General features: G+C 58.2%; 1 protein-coding gene across 1 annotated transcript in view; it reads right to left on the bottom strand.

The window, feature by feature from the left end:
- Window positions 1-16,605, bottom strand: part of PCSK6 (proprotein convertase subtilisin/kexin type 6) — a 90,665-nt gene extending 74,060 nt beyond the window's left edge. The window contains exon 1 of the mRNA XM_056124360.1: window positions 16,393-16,605. Coding sequence (XP_055980335.1) covers window positions 16,393-16,572 — 180 coding nt within the window. The 5' untranslated portion in view covers window positions 16,573-16,605. The remainder of the gene's footprint in view (window positions 1-16,392) is intronic.
- Window positions 16,606-18,071: the final 1,466 nt, after the last annotated feature.

Raw genomic sequence — 18,071 nt, 5'->3', positions numbered from 1 at the left:
TCTCTAGCCTCTGCACTGTCTGTCCTTGCAGTGCCGCCTGCCATACTACCTAGTGGTGGCGGTGGCCATATGACTAGTGTGGCCTGAGCACCCTGCCCCGCCACCCAGAGCTAAGTCAGTCCGTGGCTCACGGTGAGGAAAGTAAAACCGAGGCTGGCTAAGCACTAACGGCCAGCACTGCCTCCCCAAGGGAGGCGGCCACAGTGAGGTGGCGCACCCTTCCTGGCCACTGCGTCCGCTGCCACCTGGCTTTCCCTGACCCTCTTCTTCCTCCACTTCATCATCCTCATTAACAGTCGGAGCATCTGTGGCCCACCTGAGCCGCTGCTTCATGTGGATCGACCGACCCCGGCTCAGAGTCTGCCTCGATTCACCTCTTTACAGAGGTCGTGTTGGGGGCTGGCTAGCTCAGGGGCCGCAGGGCACCGTCCTCCGTTCCAGCACTCTGCTTCATGCGACAGGTGATACCAAGTATTTTCTCCGGATCAAAGAACGTATCTGAGGGCAGCAAAGTAGAGACCTGGGTGCTGCCGGTCAGTCCTCAGTGGCGGCCCTCCAAAACCAAAGAATAAATCAATAAAATAAAAAAAAGCTTCTTACTTGTCAAGGGACCGGAGCGCTAGCATAGCAGTTAGGGCACTGGCCTTGCATGTGGCCGACCTGGGTTCGATCCCTGGCATCCCATTTGGCGCTTGAGAATCATCAGGAGTGACTCCTGCGTGCAGAGCCAGGAGTGACCCCTGAGCACCGCCGGGTATAGCTCCAAAACCAAAACAAAAAACTTCAGACTTCCAGAACTCCTCATTCATTTCAGGTCCAAGTGTCCACTGGGGTTTCGCTTGTCTAATACAGCGGCTGCTGATTTTGCATCTGATCCCATTCAGGAACCAAACAGCCCTTGCTTTGTGCGTTGCAGCTACAGAGGCCAGGGCTCCAGACGGGCCGGGAAAACAAGGCAGGCAAAAAATTTCCATCTTTGAGCACCTTTGATACAACTCACAATGCCAACTCCTCTTACGGCACTCCCGGTACTTAATTAGTTTTATTCCTCTTTTACAAGAATGACATTTTACTTATTTGTCTTTATAACGTAATTAGTGTAATCTCTGCCTTGGTTTTCCCCTTGAGCCCGCTTAATGCTTTCTCCTTTTCATGATGAAAGATTTTCGTGTTTCCTTCCAAGGATTCCACTAACCAAGTCCTTAGTTTAATTCACTTTCACCGCCGAGTGCGCGCCAAGGAGATTTTATTTCAGGACGAACTTCCCATTCTCGCTTGGGGTGCTCGGCTCGGCCCCCTTTGAGCGTGGGGCCCCTCTCGGCCCTGAAGCCCTCCGCTCCTATTATGTGTGACGGCGTCCAAGTTTTATATCCCTCCGGCATTCATTTTAATAGAATTAGGAGAATCTATAAATAAAGGCGGTTTCTTAGAATAATGCTTGCATTCTTCTCCCGTCTCCCTGCCCCCACTGGGAGCAAAGGCTCCAGCAGATCAGGAACTTTTTCTCTCCAGAGAGAGGTTCGCCTCAGGAGTCCCACGGCTGTCTCTCTCTTTTTGTGGCACCAGCTCTGGGGCAGCCCGTGGGGAGCCCGTGGGCGGGATTCACGCGTGGGGGAGCCAGCCCCCTGGATGGCTGTCTGCCGGTCCCCCTCTTTAATTCGATCCCTCAAGAGAGCCTAAAGACTCTATCACTGGCCCCTGGCTTGGATGCTGGTGCCAGAGAGCGCAGACCAGAGCAAGCAGGGAACCAGCAGGCAAGTCCCCCCAGCTCAGAAGCCGGCCCAGGGATTGGCTGTGGCGCATCTCACTTCTGCAGGAAGGAGCTGAAAGGCCAGCTCCCCCCGCCCCCCCATTTTCTGGATGCTTCCCCCTGGTGCCAAAACCTAGACCGTGATACACCAGCTGGCCAGGGGGCTCAGGGGGCATGCTGTGACCCCAGAATGCACTGTGTAGAGGAGCAGCCTCTGAGGGTCCCGTTGTCTCCCCTCAAGCACTGAAGCTGCTAATCCTCATGTCTGAACACACCTGGGACCCTGTCTCCCAAGATGGTCAAACATTTCGTCCTAGCCACACCGCCATCCTGAAACTTTTCTCCAACATTCTATCATGAACTTTTTTATGTGTTTGGAGGGGAGGTGCTCCCAAGGAGCGCTCTGGGGTGCCAGGCCCACCCCTGATGACACTCTGGATTGACAGAGGATGTGGTGAGATGCAAGCGGTGCCTGGTAGTGCTCAGGGGGCCCTGCAATGCCAGGGGTGGAGCCTTGGCTCCATGCTCACCTGGGTAAGCCTCACTCCTGTGCCATCTCCGTTATGTGGGTTTTCTTGGGCCCCAGGAGTAAAAATCTGTGTCTCTTACAAGCACATGCTTTACGTGCCCAGCCCTGAGGAACCTTTTGTTTTGTTTTGTTTTTGAGCTATACCCAGCAATGCTCAGGCATTATTCCTGTGCTCAGGAATCACTCCTGGTGGTGCTTGGGGGACCCTAAGGGATGCCAGGGATCACACCTGGGTCAGCTTCATGCCAGGAATCGCCTTCCCCACGGCACTACTGCTCCAACCTTCTGATGATCATTTCTGGACACACACCAATGCTTCAAGAATAGCACGTGGATTTGACCACCAAGAGTCATTAAAATTACTCGATCACAGTCGGGCTGAACTGCTGGGCTTCCAATCTATGGAAATTTCCCACCACTTTGCCAAAAAGTTATTGGCGCTTTCCAGTTCGTGGTTTTTATCAGCTGGTCCATGGACCAGAGTCAGTGCCCAGGCATGGAAAGGTTGAAAGTGTTTGCCTCTCTCTCCTCTGCCTCTGGGACATGCCAGCATGAGCGAGGCTCCAGTCCCCTACCATTGCCCTGCATACTTCAATCTACATTTGGGTCCTAGGCAGAGTGTCGCAGGAGACGTTCTCTCCCAAGATGCAAAGTGCTCCCTTCAATGTGAGTCCCACAATCAGGGTTGGGAGGATGCAGGCAGAAGAGGACCTTCATTCCTTGCTGGGGAAATGTCCACCGGTCCAGCCTTTTGGGAAGACAATTTGGACATTCCTCAAAAAGCTAGGAATTGAGCGTCCAGAGGATCCAGTAACTCCATTTCTGGGAAGGCACCTCAAGAGTCCCAAAGCACAAAGCAGAAGAGACGTCTGCACACCTATGTCCACTGCAGCACTCTATACAATAGCCAGAATCTTCAAACAGCCCAAGTGCCCAAGAGCAGAGCCTGGATGAAGAAACTATGGTACATACACACGATGGAATACTATGCAGCCATAAGAAAAGATAAAGTCATGCAATTTGCTGCAAGGTGGATGTAACTGGAGAGAATCATGTTGGGGGGGGGGAACAGTCAGGGGCAAGGAACAAACTCAATGATCTCTCTCATGCATGGGATATAAAGAAACCCTGTGGGGGTTCAAATATCAAATGCCCAGTGCCAATGGAAATGAAGAGTAGGAGAACTGGGTTTCAGCAGGAAGCTCGAGCCTGGGGCAGGGGTTGGAGTTAAGTTAGGAAAGGAACTAGGAAAATGGGGGAGGGGGAAAGTGCCCACCACAGAAGCAAGGGAGGGGGCAGGAGGGAAACCAGGGATACTGGTGGTAGGCATTGGTGAAGGGATTGGTGTTGGAACAATATATGAAACTCAATTGTAAATATCTTTACAACTTTGTAGTGCACAGTGATTCATTTAAAAATATTATTTTAACAAAAAAACGTAACCATACAGGTGCTAAAAGTGTCATTCCCACAGACTCTGAGCTTTCAAAGAAGGGAGACACACAGGCACCCACTACAGACCGACCAAGTTTCAGGCCAGCCTGGACTGGCCCGGCATGTGCTGGAATCTTCCAGAAACCAAACTGCACTGTTCTCGAGTGAAGGCTTCTTTCCAGCCTCGCGGGACTGTCCTGCAGAGACAATGATTTATCACGCCCGCTTTCCCATTCTCCAGGGAACCGAGACCCGCCACTGACAAGAAGAAATGAGCATGAGATGTTGCCAGTGACCCAGCGGCCGTGGGATCCTTGTGGGAGAACATCTCAGAGGTGACACAATGTCCCAGATGGTGAAGAAGCCAGCGTGGGGCTTGGGGGCAGAAGGGCCACACACCCTGAGGGAAGCACTGGGTAGTCTGAGCCTTTGACCAGCAGTGGAAACTGAGGCACGGTGCCTGCTGGCACAGGAAGACCCGGGACCCACTTTGCTATGCAAGTGTGCACATAGGAACCTGGGAGAGGTTTCAGAGGCCCGACCCGGTGATGGGCAGATGAGATGGGCCAGAGGCTGGACCCCCCACACTGCGTCCACCATGGTGCTGGTTCAGCTCACACCGCTTCCCCTGGGCTGACCCCTTCCATCGGCAGTCTGATGGTGGGGGACAAGCAAAGCCCAGATGGCCTTGGCAAGCCCACGAGGAACAAGTTTCCATAGCCTGTCCACGGTAGGCTACCAGGCCAGCGGGCACCAGAGACCCAGGCGGGGGACTGAGCGGTCTCTCGGGGGGAAGCTGGGCCTGGCTCGGCTTTGGGCATGGATGGACGAGCTTGAGGAAAGAAACCATTGGCCAGAAAGAGAACCTCCTTGGGACCAGAGTGATAGCACGAGGAGAGGGGTGGGAAGAATATTTTGCCTTGCACGCAGCTGACCCAGATTTGACCCCCGCGCCCTATGGGATTCCCCCAAGCCCACCAGGAGTGGTCCTTGAGCACAGAGCCAGAAGTGAGTCCTGAGCAGTCTGGGTATGGCCTAAAATGAATAAAGCAAAGAAAATAGGGAAGGGAAGGGGAGGAAGGGAAGAGAAGGGGAGGGGAGGGGAGGGGAGGGGAGGGGAGGGGAGGGGAGGGGAGGGGAGGGAAGGGAAGACGGGAAGGGAGAGAAGGGAAGGGGAGGAAAGGGAGGGATGAAGGAAGCGGGAAGGGAAGAAGGGAGAGAGGCAGGTGGGTTGCTTTGGGTTGCAGACAGAGGCTGGGGCAGGCCCTGCACACTTGGGTCCTGAGTGCCGCCTCTCCCCCTACCCCCACTCTGCCGGGATGAGTCACATGACCCTTGGTAGCACTGGGCCCTCAAAACACCACCCCTCAGACACTCGCATTGAACCCACGGCCCGACTGGCTGGGAACCAGTGTGGGGGAGTCCCCGGGTGCCCGAGCGCCCCTCAAGAAGAGCCTCTTGCCCTGCTCCCCCATTTCTGTTTATTAAGACATGACTCGTCATTATGGGGGGGTGATCAGTCCTCGCTCCCAATGATCCTGTGGAACATGTCGAGGTACACACAGGGCCTCTGTGGTTTCACAGGGCCCAGGACCCCTTAGCACAAGTCGTGATCGGTGCTGTGCCTCAACCCATGCTTCCGGTGCCTGGAGAGGGAAGGAGAAACCGCCATCCTGGACGAAGCAAGCCCAGGGGCCTGAGGGACAGGCCAGTGAGGAGGCATGCGGCTGCAGGACCCTGAGTATGGTTAGGGGAATCCCTGAGCGCAGAGGCAGGAGTAACCCCTGAGAACTGCCAGGCCCAAAACAAACAAAGAACTGGCAAGTAGGGTGCCACCTGAGACTCTCCATGCACCTCTGCCAGTCCCCCTTCACAATTCTGGAGTCTACCCACCTAGGTGGGCTGAAGCGATAGCACAGCGGGTAGGGCGTTTGCCTTGCAAGCGGCCAACATGGCCGACCCGAGTTCGATTCCTCCACCCCTCTCGGAGAGCCCGGCAAGCTACCGAGAGTATCTCGCCCGCACAGCAAAGCCTGGCAAGCCACCCGTGACGTATTCGATATGCCAAACACAGTAAAGATTGTTACAATGGAGACATTACCGGGCCCGCTGGAGCAAATTGATGAACAATGGGAAGACAGTGACAGTGACCCACCTAGGCAGAATACAGCCTAGACTGCCTACACCCTGACTCAGCAGGTCCTGACCCGTGGAGCTGGGCCACCCAACTCAGACCCTGGCCCAGGCGCTGACCAGCAGTGCTTGCCATGCTGTGTGGCCAGGCACATAGTGCTGGCCCTCTCTGTGCCTTGGCTACCTGTGTCAGCTTGAACGACCCACCTGCCCCCACCATGTACCCACCATGCAGGCTGTTTCGTCTGCTCTGTATATTGGGGAAATCCTCACACAAGTGCGCAGAGGCATGAACCAGTGAGATCACAGAAACAGACATGTCCGTGATGCAGAAAATAACAAATAACCCACGACGCAGACCGCAAACAGGCAGAAACAGGTGAATGGTGAGACCCAGCTATCGAGTAATTACAATCACAGTCAGTGAAAAATCCACGGATACATCCACGGAGCTTAAGGCACATGTGGGCTGAGAGACCGTGCAAAGGCTGGAGCTCAGACTTCATGGGTTTGATCGCTGGCACCCTATCGGGTCCCCCAAGTCCCACCAGGAGGGACCTCTGAGGACTGAGCACTGAGCCAGGAGTATGCCTGAGCACCATGGGTGTGTCCCTCAGACAAATGGAGCCCACGCTGAGGGTGACCCGACCAAATCAACGGCCTGCTCTGTGTGCGGGTCTGTCTGGAACACAGTGGTGGCCGGCTCTGGGGGCAGCGGGCATGGGGGCTTTCCCTCTTTATCCAGCCTGGGCGGCATTCTTAGTAACGAAGAGTCTTTCTATAACACATTTGCAATTTTATGAAGGAAAAGAAACCAGGCTCAGGAGTGAAAAGCACATGCCTTGCAGTCCCGACGTCCCAGGTTTAATTCCCAGGGCTGCCCAGGCACACTCAGCCTGACCCCCACCCTCCAGCCCCTTCTGCTGCCTGGGACCTCCATCACCAAAGGCACGCGATCTGAGCTGACAGACTGTGTGTGATCACAGCTAAAGTGTGCCCTGGTGAGCACTGCACCAGAGTGGGCAGGAGCACTACCAGGGGAGGAGGGAGCAGGTACGGCGCTGGCCTTGAATGCAGCCGGCCCAGGTTTGCTCCCTGGCACCGCAGAGGGTCCCCGGAGTCCTCCAGGAGGGACCCCTGAGTGCAGATCCAAGGGGAAACCCTGAGCACTGCCGGATGTGGCCCCAAAACAAAAAATGAAAAAATCCTAAAATTGCAGCCAGGCGTCAGGTGACAGATCAGGAAGCTGAGGGCCACTGCGCAGAGCCGGGCCCAAGGGCAGGTGTGTGTGGGAGCTGGCCAGTTGGGAAGCGGGGCAAGGACGGTGGGTCAAGGTCCGGCCGCACCATCTGGGTGCTGGGAAGGTGGCCAGGAGCTGCTTCCAGACCTGGGGAGCCACGGGGCCACTAAGGGGCTGTTCTCCCTAGACCCAGGGGCCCACAGGCCAGGCCTGGAGGATGCTGAGGGCCAGCCCATCTCGGACAAGACCCCAGATGCAGAGGGAAGGCCTCAGGACAGTTCTGGTGGCGACACTGAGACCCGAGGGCTGGAGCACTAGGACAGCGGGGAGGGCCTTTGCCTGGCATGCGGCCAACAAGGGTTGAATCCCCAGTACCCCAGAGGGTCCCCTGAGCCCCACCTGGAGGGATCCTGAGCACAGAGCCAGGAGGAAGCCCTGAGCAACGCCAGGTGTGGCTTAAACACTCCCTCCACCGCCCACCAAAAAAAAAAAATAAATAAGATCCGTTCTAAAGGGCATTGGCACAAAGTTTAGAAAGAAAAGTGAGGACATGCGGAAACTGGGGCCCCTTTCCCCACTGTGCCCCTGCCAGGCTGGATCTGCCCCGCGGTGAGGGCAGCCTGGCCTCATCTCAGCCTCTGTGGCTGCTGTGGTTTTTCTGCTAGGACAGCTTCACCCACTCCCCCGAGGACCCCCAAAATGATGGATGTAATTGTGGGGGGCTCAGAAATTCAAGAGGTTCCCCCTCCCCCCGGAGTAGAGGGAGCCCCCCAGGGTCCATTTGCAGCCACTGGCAGAGCCGACAGCGACAGGGAGACAATGTGACGTTTCTTCCCGGTCCTGACACTGGCCTCATTGATGGCCTGGTTGCCATGGAAACACCGGCCAAGCCCATCCTTGGAGCTTGGACAGCTGATGGCTATTCATCCCCATTCTTGCCAGCGCCTGCTTCCCGAATCCCCTCTGCCCCCAACCCTGTCTTCAAAACCCTTGAGCAGAGACTCAAGGACCAGGAGGTGGAACGGGAGAGTGTGGCAGGCCCAGCAGGGGACACGAGCATCTGTGTGACCGTGAATGGGGGAGGGCAGTCAGCAACCTGGGACCCCCAAAGCAGGGAATTTAGCTCAAAGGCAGTGCTGGAGGATAGAATGGTGGGGTGGGCATCTGTCTTGCATACGCTGGCCCCCTGGGTTGGATCCCGGGCACCACATCGGGTCCCCTGAGCCCCACCAGGAGTGCAGAACCGGGAGTCAGCCCTGAGCCCCACTGGGTGTGGCCCCCAGAGAAAGAAAGAAAGAGTGGGATGGAACAGTTTCCACCCAGAGGTCCAAGGTTGGTGCCAAGGTGGGGGTCGGGTGCTGGGGCCCTCTAAGAGATGGGAGTGGAGGCCCAGCTGACTGAAGACCCGCTCCCCAGGGGCCCAGCCCAGGTCCAGGCACGGAAGCAGGGAACCAAGAGACAGGGGCAGGGGTGGGGCTTGCAGCGAGCTGGAACGCTGGGGGACTGACCATGGGGGACAGTGGACAGGAGACAGCCGTGAAGTGGGAGACAGTGTGGACAGTGGGGGTGCCCCTGGCTGGGCCACAGTGGCCTCTAGGGAGACCAGGATGACTCAGGCCCCCCACCCCATGGGAGATGTGGGGGGTGGCTCCCAAACAGCTCAGGGGGCTGGAGCCCCTTCCTGCAAGACTCAGCCAACCATGCTGGAACCCGGTGACAGGAGTGCTGGGGGTCACTGGGGTCACATGGGGGCGGGGGCTTGGCTCAGAGTCCTGGAGGGATGACGGATGAACCCTGACCCCTGACCTCAGAGCTCTCCTGACTGAAGTGTGGGGATGGGAGTGGGGGATTGGAGCATGTACAAGTGTGTGTACACATATATGTGTAAGTCTGTGTGTAAGCATGTGTGAGAGCATATATATGCACATGGATGTGTATGCATGTATGATCATGATCACATATATAATGCATACGTATATGAGAATGTGTATATGCATGCATGTTTATGGGACTATGTATGACTATGTATATGTGTATGTTTGTGTAGATTATGTCTCATCTGTGTATCTCTGTGTCTGTGTAAAATCATCCACGTGTCTATATGTGTGCCTGTGTGTCTGTATGTATTTATGTATGTAGACTTACATGTGTGTGTGAAAATGTGTGTGCATGCCTGTGTTTGTGCATGTGAGTACAGGTGTGTAGGTGTGTATGTAAATGTGAGTGTCAGTATATGTGTGTGAGTACAGGTGTGTCTGTGTGTGAGTACAAGTGTGTCTGTGTGTTTCTGTGTGTGTGAGTACAGGTGTGTCTGTATGTGTGTGTGTGAGAGATAGGTGTGTATGTATCTTGGTGTGCATGTGTGTGTCTGCATGAGTACTGGTGTGTCAGTATATGTGCGTGTGAGTATAGGTGCGTATGTATCTGTGTGTGTAAGCATCTGTATGTCTGTGTGTGAGAGAAGGCCAGGAGGCTGACCCCATATAACTTGGAAGACCCCAAGAACAGGGCAGCTGGAGGAAGGGGAAGGGGGGAGGGATCGCTTAATCTGCCTAGGCCAGTGGCAGAGAATCAGAGGAATTACTTTTTAGAGGCAAAATCTGAACCGAGGTCCAGAGCCCCCAAAGATCTCGACAGAATAGTGTTGCTTGGTCCTGTTGACATCCCAAACCCATGACTGGGCAGGAGATCAGAGACGGCTTTTGGGGTTCCCCACCCCCCCATCAACAGCGCTATGTCATCTGGTGCCTTGGTTTCACTCAGAGAAACCCTTCCTAAGAATGTGTCAGTCCCCTGAAACATCCACTCAGGCCTGACCCTTCTGGACTCCAGAAGTCCCAGAGTATTCTAGAAAGTTCTTCTAAGTTCTAGAAAGTTCTACTTTCAAAGTTTAGGCTACTTCAAGTCCGCTTTAGTCACACCACTCCAACCCACAGCCCCAGTGGCTTCTCAGCAGTTCACGCGAATGAAGCCCTATCAGCTTCCGTTTGTCACTGGCCATTCAGGCTGGAGAGCAAGGAGACAGGAGATGCTGCGCCCCCAAAACCTTGTCCCTCCAGCCCTCCCACTGCATCCACCCACCAGCTTTTCTCTCTCTCCACTCCCAGCCCCGCTGGGGGGCTGCCATGGGTATAAAAGAAACAGCTTTGGGGCCAAAGCCATAGGACAGTGGAGATGGGCATCTGCCTTGCATGAGACCAACCTGGGTTTGGTCCCTGGCACCATATATGGTCCCCAGAACTCGCCAGAAGTGATCCCTGAGCACAGAGTCAGGAGTCAGTCCTGAGCATCACGGGGTGTGGTCCCAAAATGAGATAAACCAAAAACCAGAAAAACGGATACAGCCTCCAGAGAAGACTGACAGGAGAGAGCCTGGAGTTGGGTGATTGTTTCCCAAAGCCACAGACACCCTGTCTGGAACATTCCAGCCCATTCTGGAACGTGTGCTTCAGAACGGGCAGTAGAACCACCGTCGTCCCCTGTGCCCACGAGGGGCTGATTCAGGCCCACCTGGAGCTCCGGGCTGGGCACTGTTTCAGGTCAAGTTCAAAACCACGAAAGTCTCTTGGGTCTCAGGGCCCAGCAGCCCACCTGCCTTTCTTCAGTTCTGACACCCACAACATGACCTCGATTCCCCAGGCCACACAAAGATGCAGAGGGCGGGGACGCTGGTCCCATTCTTTGGAATAAACAGCAGTTCATGAGAGGCAGCTCTGAGCAGGGTGTGTGGCTGGGTGTGAGGCTCCTTCTCGCCATCAACCTGACATGAGTGAAATGGCTTTTCTGCGCCAGCGAGGAAAGGAGAGCCTGGCAGAAGTCGGGGCTCTGGGCCCTGGGCTTGGCTGGCTTGGACCCACCCTGGGGTCTGCAGCCGAGGCTTCTGGGCCTCCACTGCTACCTCTGCCTGGACACGATCAGCCCAGCTGGGAAGCCTGGACATGGGTGAGGGCAGGGAGTTGGCTCAAAGGGCTGGGCACAGGCTTCACACGAGGGGTACCTGGGGTTTATTCTGGGCACCTCAGTACATCCCAGTCACTGAGTCAAAGAATAGCTTCTGAGCATTGCTAGGAGTGGTCCCCAAAGAGAGGAGGGGTGTGGAGGGACAGGAGGGGGGGGGGGAGAGAGAGAGAGAGAGAGAGAGAAGAAAAGAAAGAGAAAAAGAAAGACAGGAAGGAAGGATAGATGGAAAAAAGAAGGAAGAGAGAGAGGGAGGGAGGGAAGGAAGAAAGGAAGGAAAGAATGAAATAATTTATAATGCCTTGGGAGAGCCAGAGAAACAGTACGGTGGATAAGACACGTGCCTTGCAATCACTCAGGTTCTATCTCTGGCATCCCATATGGTCCCCCAAGCCCACAAGTAATCCCTGAGCACAGAGCCAGGAGTCAGCCCTGGGTATGGTCAGGCATAGCCCCAAACATAAAAAAGCACCGAAACAATAACAACAAACAAATGCCTGGAGAGTCCGGGTGTGTGGGGGTGATGCCAAGGCCGCGTGCGTATGCCTGGCACCCAGATGAAGCTCAGAGCATCGCCCTAGGGGATGTCCTTCCCCAAGCATGCTAGGCCCGGAGTGGGGGGCAGCGCCTGGCTGGGTCCAGTGGCCCAGGTTCCCTGAGCGCTGCAGAGCGCCTGCCTTGTGAAAATCTCTACACGATCTTCTTCCTCGGACCCGGGAGCCACTGTCCTGGACACGGGCTGCCAGTCGCTCTGCTGTGGACAGAACGATGCCACTCCCACTCCTGCCCTCAGCCCTGGGAAGTCCCTGCTCAGCTCTGTACCCGCTGGCCCCATCCTAGACACCTGGGGGGGTCAGCAGGATTCTGTGGCTGGTCCCTGCCGGTCCACAGTGCCTTGCAGCGGGGCCAGCGCTGAATCATTCAACACTCACCGAATGATTCCAGAGCAACAGTTATTATTGAATGATAACCATTCAGTGATCATAACCATTGACTAGTCACTGAGCTCCCCACCTTCCTGCGACCCCAGTTTCCTCCCTGGTCTGAATCTCTCTTTTCTGATAAATCATCCTGGTAACTGGTAACATTTCCCCCTCCTTCCTGCTTCTTAATGAGCGTGCTCACTGTCATACCCGATCATCACTGTGGATTTCGTGGCAATTTTTTTTAACAAAATCGTGGGGTGAAATGAATTTTGTTTGGGGGCTACACTCAGCCATGCTCAGTGGTGGCTGCTCCTGCAAGGTGGTCCCTGGGGGACCCTGGGATGGCAGGAATCCAGCCAGGTCCTCATGCAGGACCCTTGAGCCACCAGTTCCTCTGACACACACGTAAGCTCCAGCACAGACCAAGGTTCTGCCAATCCCACGGTGGGGGGGGGGGGCGGGGGGGGGGACACGTCCCTGGGCCACTGCCAAGGGCTGGTCAGTATGGTTGTGAGCACGCACACCACTCCTTCCTTCTCAGAACTACCTCCGGTGCCGGGGGATGAGGCTCGTCCATGAGAGACACACAATTCGTGGGTGGGATTTCATATTCCTGCTAAATTGCTCGGAACTGACAGTTGAGTCGGGAACCCCCGTGCCCCTCAGTTTCCATCTATGGACTTAGTGGACGTTACCCCATTACTCAGACTCTTCCGCCTCATAGTTCTCTATAAAATATTTCACAATTTTCTCTTTGCAATGGTCACATTAAAAAATAAGTATTCATAAGTCTCTAATAGGGTTTACGCTAGAGCGAGTTCTGATTTCTGTCATCCTTTGAGTGTCTGTGTTCATCAAACAGCCGCCCCGACTCTCATTTGTTGGCAGCAGCCTCCAGGTTCTCTTGGCTTGTCCCTGTGAGTGAGTCATATCATCTGTCGAAAGTGACATGGGCCTGCCTGCCTGGGGGAATAACAAAAGGGCTGAGAACAGCTGCCTGTCAGGCATGTGGTCGTGAGTCTGAATTCCCGGTGCCTCACATGGGCTCGGGACCATCTCGGCAGCCCTGTCGTCTGTGACTCACAGGCACTGTAAGCAATTTCCAGCCAGGCTGCAGCTGCTGTGTGTGTGGGCATCACAGAATCACATGGCCTCTCCCAGCACTGACCCCAGGGGACAGATCTGTGGACAGTCTGGCCAGAAAGCTCGACCTCGCGCCAGCTCCCGTGAGCATCATCACCAGGATTGTGCCTCCCCCCAAAGGCAAGCACCCCAGTAAGCACCTTACAAAAGAGTATCTATCTCCGTGGGTACCCCGGCTGAGTGAGCGAGATCTGAAACCTGGTGGGTGACCCCCAGCAAAACAAAAAAGTATGTGGCACCCCAGCCAGGCTCACATGAGTGACAACACGGGCGCCGACAATGGTCAGTGGGAGGAGGACAGAGGAGGGAGCTAAATTAAATGATGAAAGAAGCCGAGGTTGGAGCGACAGAAGAGTGAGGTGGGCGCTTGCCTGGCACAGGCTGACCTGGGCTCCCTGCCTGGCATCCCCTAGGGTCCTCCAAGTCCTGCCAGGTCTGACCCCGAGCACAGAACCAGGAGCAAACCTTGAGCACTGTCAGGTGTTGCCCCCAAACTAAAATGAGTCAATCCAAGGTGTGACCTGGGGCTGTCCAATTTTCCACTGCTGTTCTTTGTTCTGGGGGGAGGGGCCCACACCCAGCAACTCTCCGTTATTCTCAGCTTGGTGCTTAGGGTGCTGCTGGGGATGGAACCGGGGTCTCTGGCTCACAGACGTGCCCTCCAGCCTGTGGCGAGTCTCCCAAGGTTTCCAGTTGGATTCTTTAGAGAACATTATCGTGCTGCCTTTGCCCAACCCCCCGGTATTAAGATGAATGTCGGAATGAAGGGCCCCAGAGGCTCATGCTTCCTGTTCTGGAAAACAGACAGCCTCCCCCAGGAGGGCCCCTGGGGGTCCTTATCAGACACTGAATGAGATCAGAGATTCCACCGAGGCGATAACCACCAGTCTCCACTACCTTTGTACCATGGAAGATAAGCAGAAGCAGACAGTCAGTCGCAGGAAAGGAAAAATGGGGCTGGAGAGATAGTATGGTAGGAAAGCCACTTGCCACGCAGGCAACTGGCCCAGGTTGGATCCTTGCCATTGCAGAGGGTCCTCCAAGCCCTACCAGGAGTGAGCCCCGAGCACAGAGGCAGGAGTCATCCCTGAGCACAGTGTCAGGAGTGAGCCCCGAGCACAGAACCAAGAGTGAGCCCCAAGCACAGAGCCAGGAGTGAGCCCTGAGCACAGAGCCAGGAGTGAGCCCCGAGCACAGAACCAGGAGTGTTCCCTGAGCACAGATTCAGGAGTGAGCCCCAAGCACAGAGCCAGGAGTCATCCCTGAGCACAGAGTCAGCAGTGAGCCCCGAGCACAGAGCCAGGAGTCAGCCCCGAGCACAGAGCCAGGAGTGAGCCCCGAGCACAGAGCCAGGAGTGAGCCCCGAGCACAGAGCCAGGAGTGAACCCCGAGCACAGAGCCAGGAGTCAACCCTGAATACAGAGCCAGGAGTCATCCTCGAGGACAGAGCCAGGAGTCAGCCCCAAGCACAGAGCCAGGAGTCAGCCCCAAGCACAGAAGCAGGAGTCATCCCTGAGCACAGAGCCAGGAGTGAGCCCCGAGCACAGAGCTGGGAGTCTGCCTTAAGCACTGCCAGAACTTGGAGCGCGGCAAGAACCCCTGGGAAAGCAGGGCCCTGTGAAACATCATCGCCCCTCCAAAACAGTGTTTTCAGGGGGAGCAGGTGGTCCCTTGTGGGCCCCCAGGGTATCCCATGGGCCACGGCACGAGACTGGGGGCCCCAGAAAGAAACAAGTTTGGAAGGGGGAAGGCTGCCGGGGCTGCAGCTTGTGACAGGGCAGGGCAGCATGTGGGGGGCACTGGCACGGTGCGGGCGCAGATGCCCCCCCCCCCCGCACTCTGACCCATACACCCAAGCTAAGAATATCCGCGATTCACTTGGAGCCTCGCACCCTCTGCAGATAGAGGAAAAGCAGCTCTGGGCCAGGGGGCCGCCAGCGCGCACACACACACACACACACACACACACACACACACACACACACACATCCCATTAGGCACAGTGTGCTGGGGCAGGGCTGCGGGGAAAGCTGGTTTGGGGTTCCTGAAGCACTCCCACTGTGCCCTGGAGAGGGCTGTGTCCCCACCCAGGAGTCCGTCTGTTGGTCCCTGTCCCCAAGGTCTCAGGGCCACCCACCTAGCCGTATAGAGCCCCCTGGCTGTGCTGTAGGCAGCAGCTCGGAGGCTCCCCTAACACCCCAAAATGTGAGTGGTGGAGGTCGTTTCCAGCACCCCACATTGCTGTCTCCCTCACACAGGAATTGAGGGGAGGTGGTGGGGGCCAGAGAGATAGTCCAATGGGCAGTGCACTGGCTTTGCACACGGCCCACCCAGGTTCCATCCCGGCATCCCATATGGTTCCCCAGCCCCAGCAGGAGTGATCCCTGAGCACAGAGCCAGGAGTAAACCCTGAGCACCGCCGGTGAAGCCCACCTCCCTCCCAATATGTATTTAGAGTGAGCACACCATGCGGTGTCCAGGGACCACCTGGACTCTACCTAGTGAAGCTGGGAAAACCAGGCAGTGCCCTGGATCCAGCCACAGCACGGTGGCCCGCCCGAGTCACATCCAGACCCCCACCGTGTTCTGAGAGATACCAAAGCAGGACCCGCCGGCCGGCGCTCAGACCAGCCCACGCTGTGTGCAGGATCTTCTTTCCCAGGGGCCACGCTCCATAGGCGGCCGCCTGGGGGGCGGGGAGGCATTACGAGCTGACCCTTCCCTGACACCTCCCTGGAGTCCCGTAAGGCTGCCACCGGCGGATTTAAGGCGCCCGGCAGCGAGGGGGGCGCTGGGGGCGCCCCCATCCGGGGACCACGCACTTGCGCCTGCGGCGGTCACTCCGGGGGGCCATCAATCTGCGTCCCGGTCTCCTGCGCGCGCTGTCGCCGGTCCCTTTGGAGCTATGCCCCCTGGTGGCCCTGGCGGCTCCTCTTAGGCGACGGGACAGCAGCGGGCGTCCAGGCCCCGGGAGGGCTCTCGGTCCCCACCCCCGCCCGGCACCCGCCGCCAGAGCCCCCCAACGTGGGTCCGGCGCACGGGGTCCACGCTGCCGCCGGCCGCGCGGAGCAGTGACACCCGGTCAGTGACTGATCCAAGGTCACTCCGGAGGCGCCTCTCCCGGGGAGCTGGACCCCCGCGCGGCGCCCCCCGCGCCCGGCCCGGCCCCGCGCGCCCAGGGTCTCCCGGAGCGACCGCGGGCGGCGCGCGGGGCTCCGCGGGGGCAGGTGCGCGCGGGGGACCCCCGCCCGGGCCCGCGCGCCCCTCGCCGCGCACCCACCTGGCCCAAGTTGAGGTAGCCGTGCTGCGCGGCCACGCGGTCCGCCGCGCCCGGGCCGCCCAGCACTTGCACTGCCCAGTGGTTGGTGTAGACGGCGCGCGGCGGCGCGGGGCAGGCGGCGGGCAGCGCCAGCAGCAGCAGCCAGCGCCAGGGGCGCGCGGCCGGCCGGGGCCCGGGCATGGCAGCGGCGGCGGCTCGAGCGAGTGCGCGGGGCCGGGCCGCCGCCGCCTTTTAAAGCCGCTCCGCGCCCGAGAGCGCCGCGGGGAGGAGGCGGCGGCCCGGCGCGTCCCCGCCCGCGCGCCGGGCGCCCCGGGGTCCGCGCCCGGGCGGCGGGGGCGGGCTCCGGCGGGGACCCCCGTCACCTGGCCGCCGGCCGCTCCCCGAGGCTGGCCGCGACGCCCCGGGGTCCCCGAGGGAACGCGCGCCCGCCGGGGCGCAGCGCCACGCGCCGCCCCGCCGACTTGGACGCGGGACCCCTCGGCGGGGTCCGGCCCTGCCCGGGCGCGCGGGGCCCCGAGCCTGTCTGTCCCCGCCGCGCTGCGAGATCTCGGGCAGGAGGGTCGCCTGCCCAGCCCGGTCCCACCCCCAGCCCCAGCCCCTTGCCCCAGCGGTCCACGCAGTCCCAGAGCTGCCCCCGTGGCGCTGTCGGGAGGGTGACCCGACCCGGCTCGTGCCTGCGCATCGGATCCGGCTCTGGGCTGCAGGGGGCCCCTAGGTGGGACCGCACCAGCCCCCCTGCTTCAGCGCTTGCCAGCAGCGGCTGCCACTCCAGCGGAAAATTACCTGCTGGAGAACTTGGGGGCTGCTCAGCCCAGGACTAAGCAAAAGGGGCGCAGAGGAGTGTAGCTGGCAGACCCGACTGAAATCCAACTCGAGTCCGACTGCCCCTGGGAAAAGCAAGTCTGTACCTTTAATACAGAAGTGGGTGGGGGGGAGGGGCGCGCAGAAACCGACGTGAGAAAAGTCCTGCGCTGGGCTGGGAAGCCACGAAGTCCGCTTTGCGGGTGATGGGGCCTGTCTGGCATGTGTCACTGGCCACCCTGGGCCCACAGCGGGGCGAGGAGGTTTCAGCCAGGACCGCGAGGGCCGGCGGGGCTGGGCCGGGATCCCGGACCCGCTTTCCCAGGTCTTCCAGTTCCTCAGGACTCCTGGGTTTCGTAAGCCACATGATTCATCCTTTCTGCGGGCGTGACTCACCCCGCATGGAGGTGGGAGCTGTTCAGGGACAAGCCAGGTCCTTGTTCTCCAGCGCTCGGGCCAAGGGCTCCTCGCCGTCCTGGGCACCGCGTCCCCACAAGCCCTTCCTTCGCTGAACTTCATTCCGCTGCTTCTCCCCTGCCCTGGCTATTGTGTTGATGCGCACACACACAAGCACACACACACACTCAGGCACACACACACACGGCCCAGCCCAGATGCCCAGCCCAAGTTTGGAGACAGCCGTGCTGTTCGGTCGCACAGCTCTGCCCATGTGTCCCCGAGCCCCTGCTGCCCTGCAGGGGACCAAGGTGTCACTGGCTGAAGCGACAGAGGGAATGCAGCACCCGCTGCACACACAAGCCCTCCCCACCCCCCCCAGGACCCCGCCCTCTGCTGGGCCCAAGTGAGTTTGTGCCGGACAGGCCAGTGGTCAGATGCGACCTTCTGTCACTCTCAGCATCACCTGGCAGCCCTCCTCC

Source organism: Sorex fumeus, unplaced genomic scaffold, assembly GCF_029834395.1.
Source record: "Sorex fumeus unplaced genomic scaffold, SorFum_2.1 ptg000051l, whole genome shotgun sequence".
NCBI classification, from domain to species: Eukaryota; Metazoa; Chordata; class Mammalia; order Eulipotyphla; family Soricidae; genus Sorex; species Sorex fumeus.
Note: the sequence above shows the minus strand (reverse complement) of the source record. Positions and strands in the feature narration are given on the sequence as shown.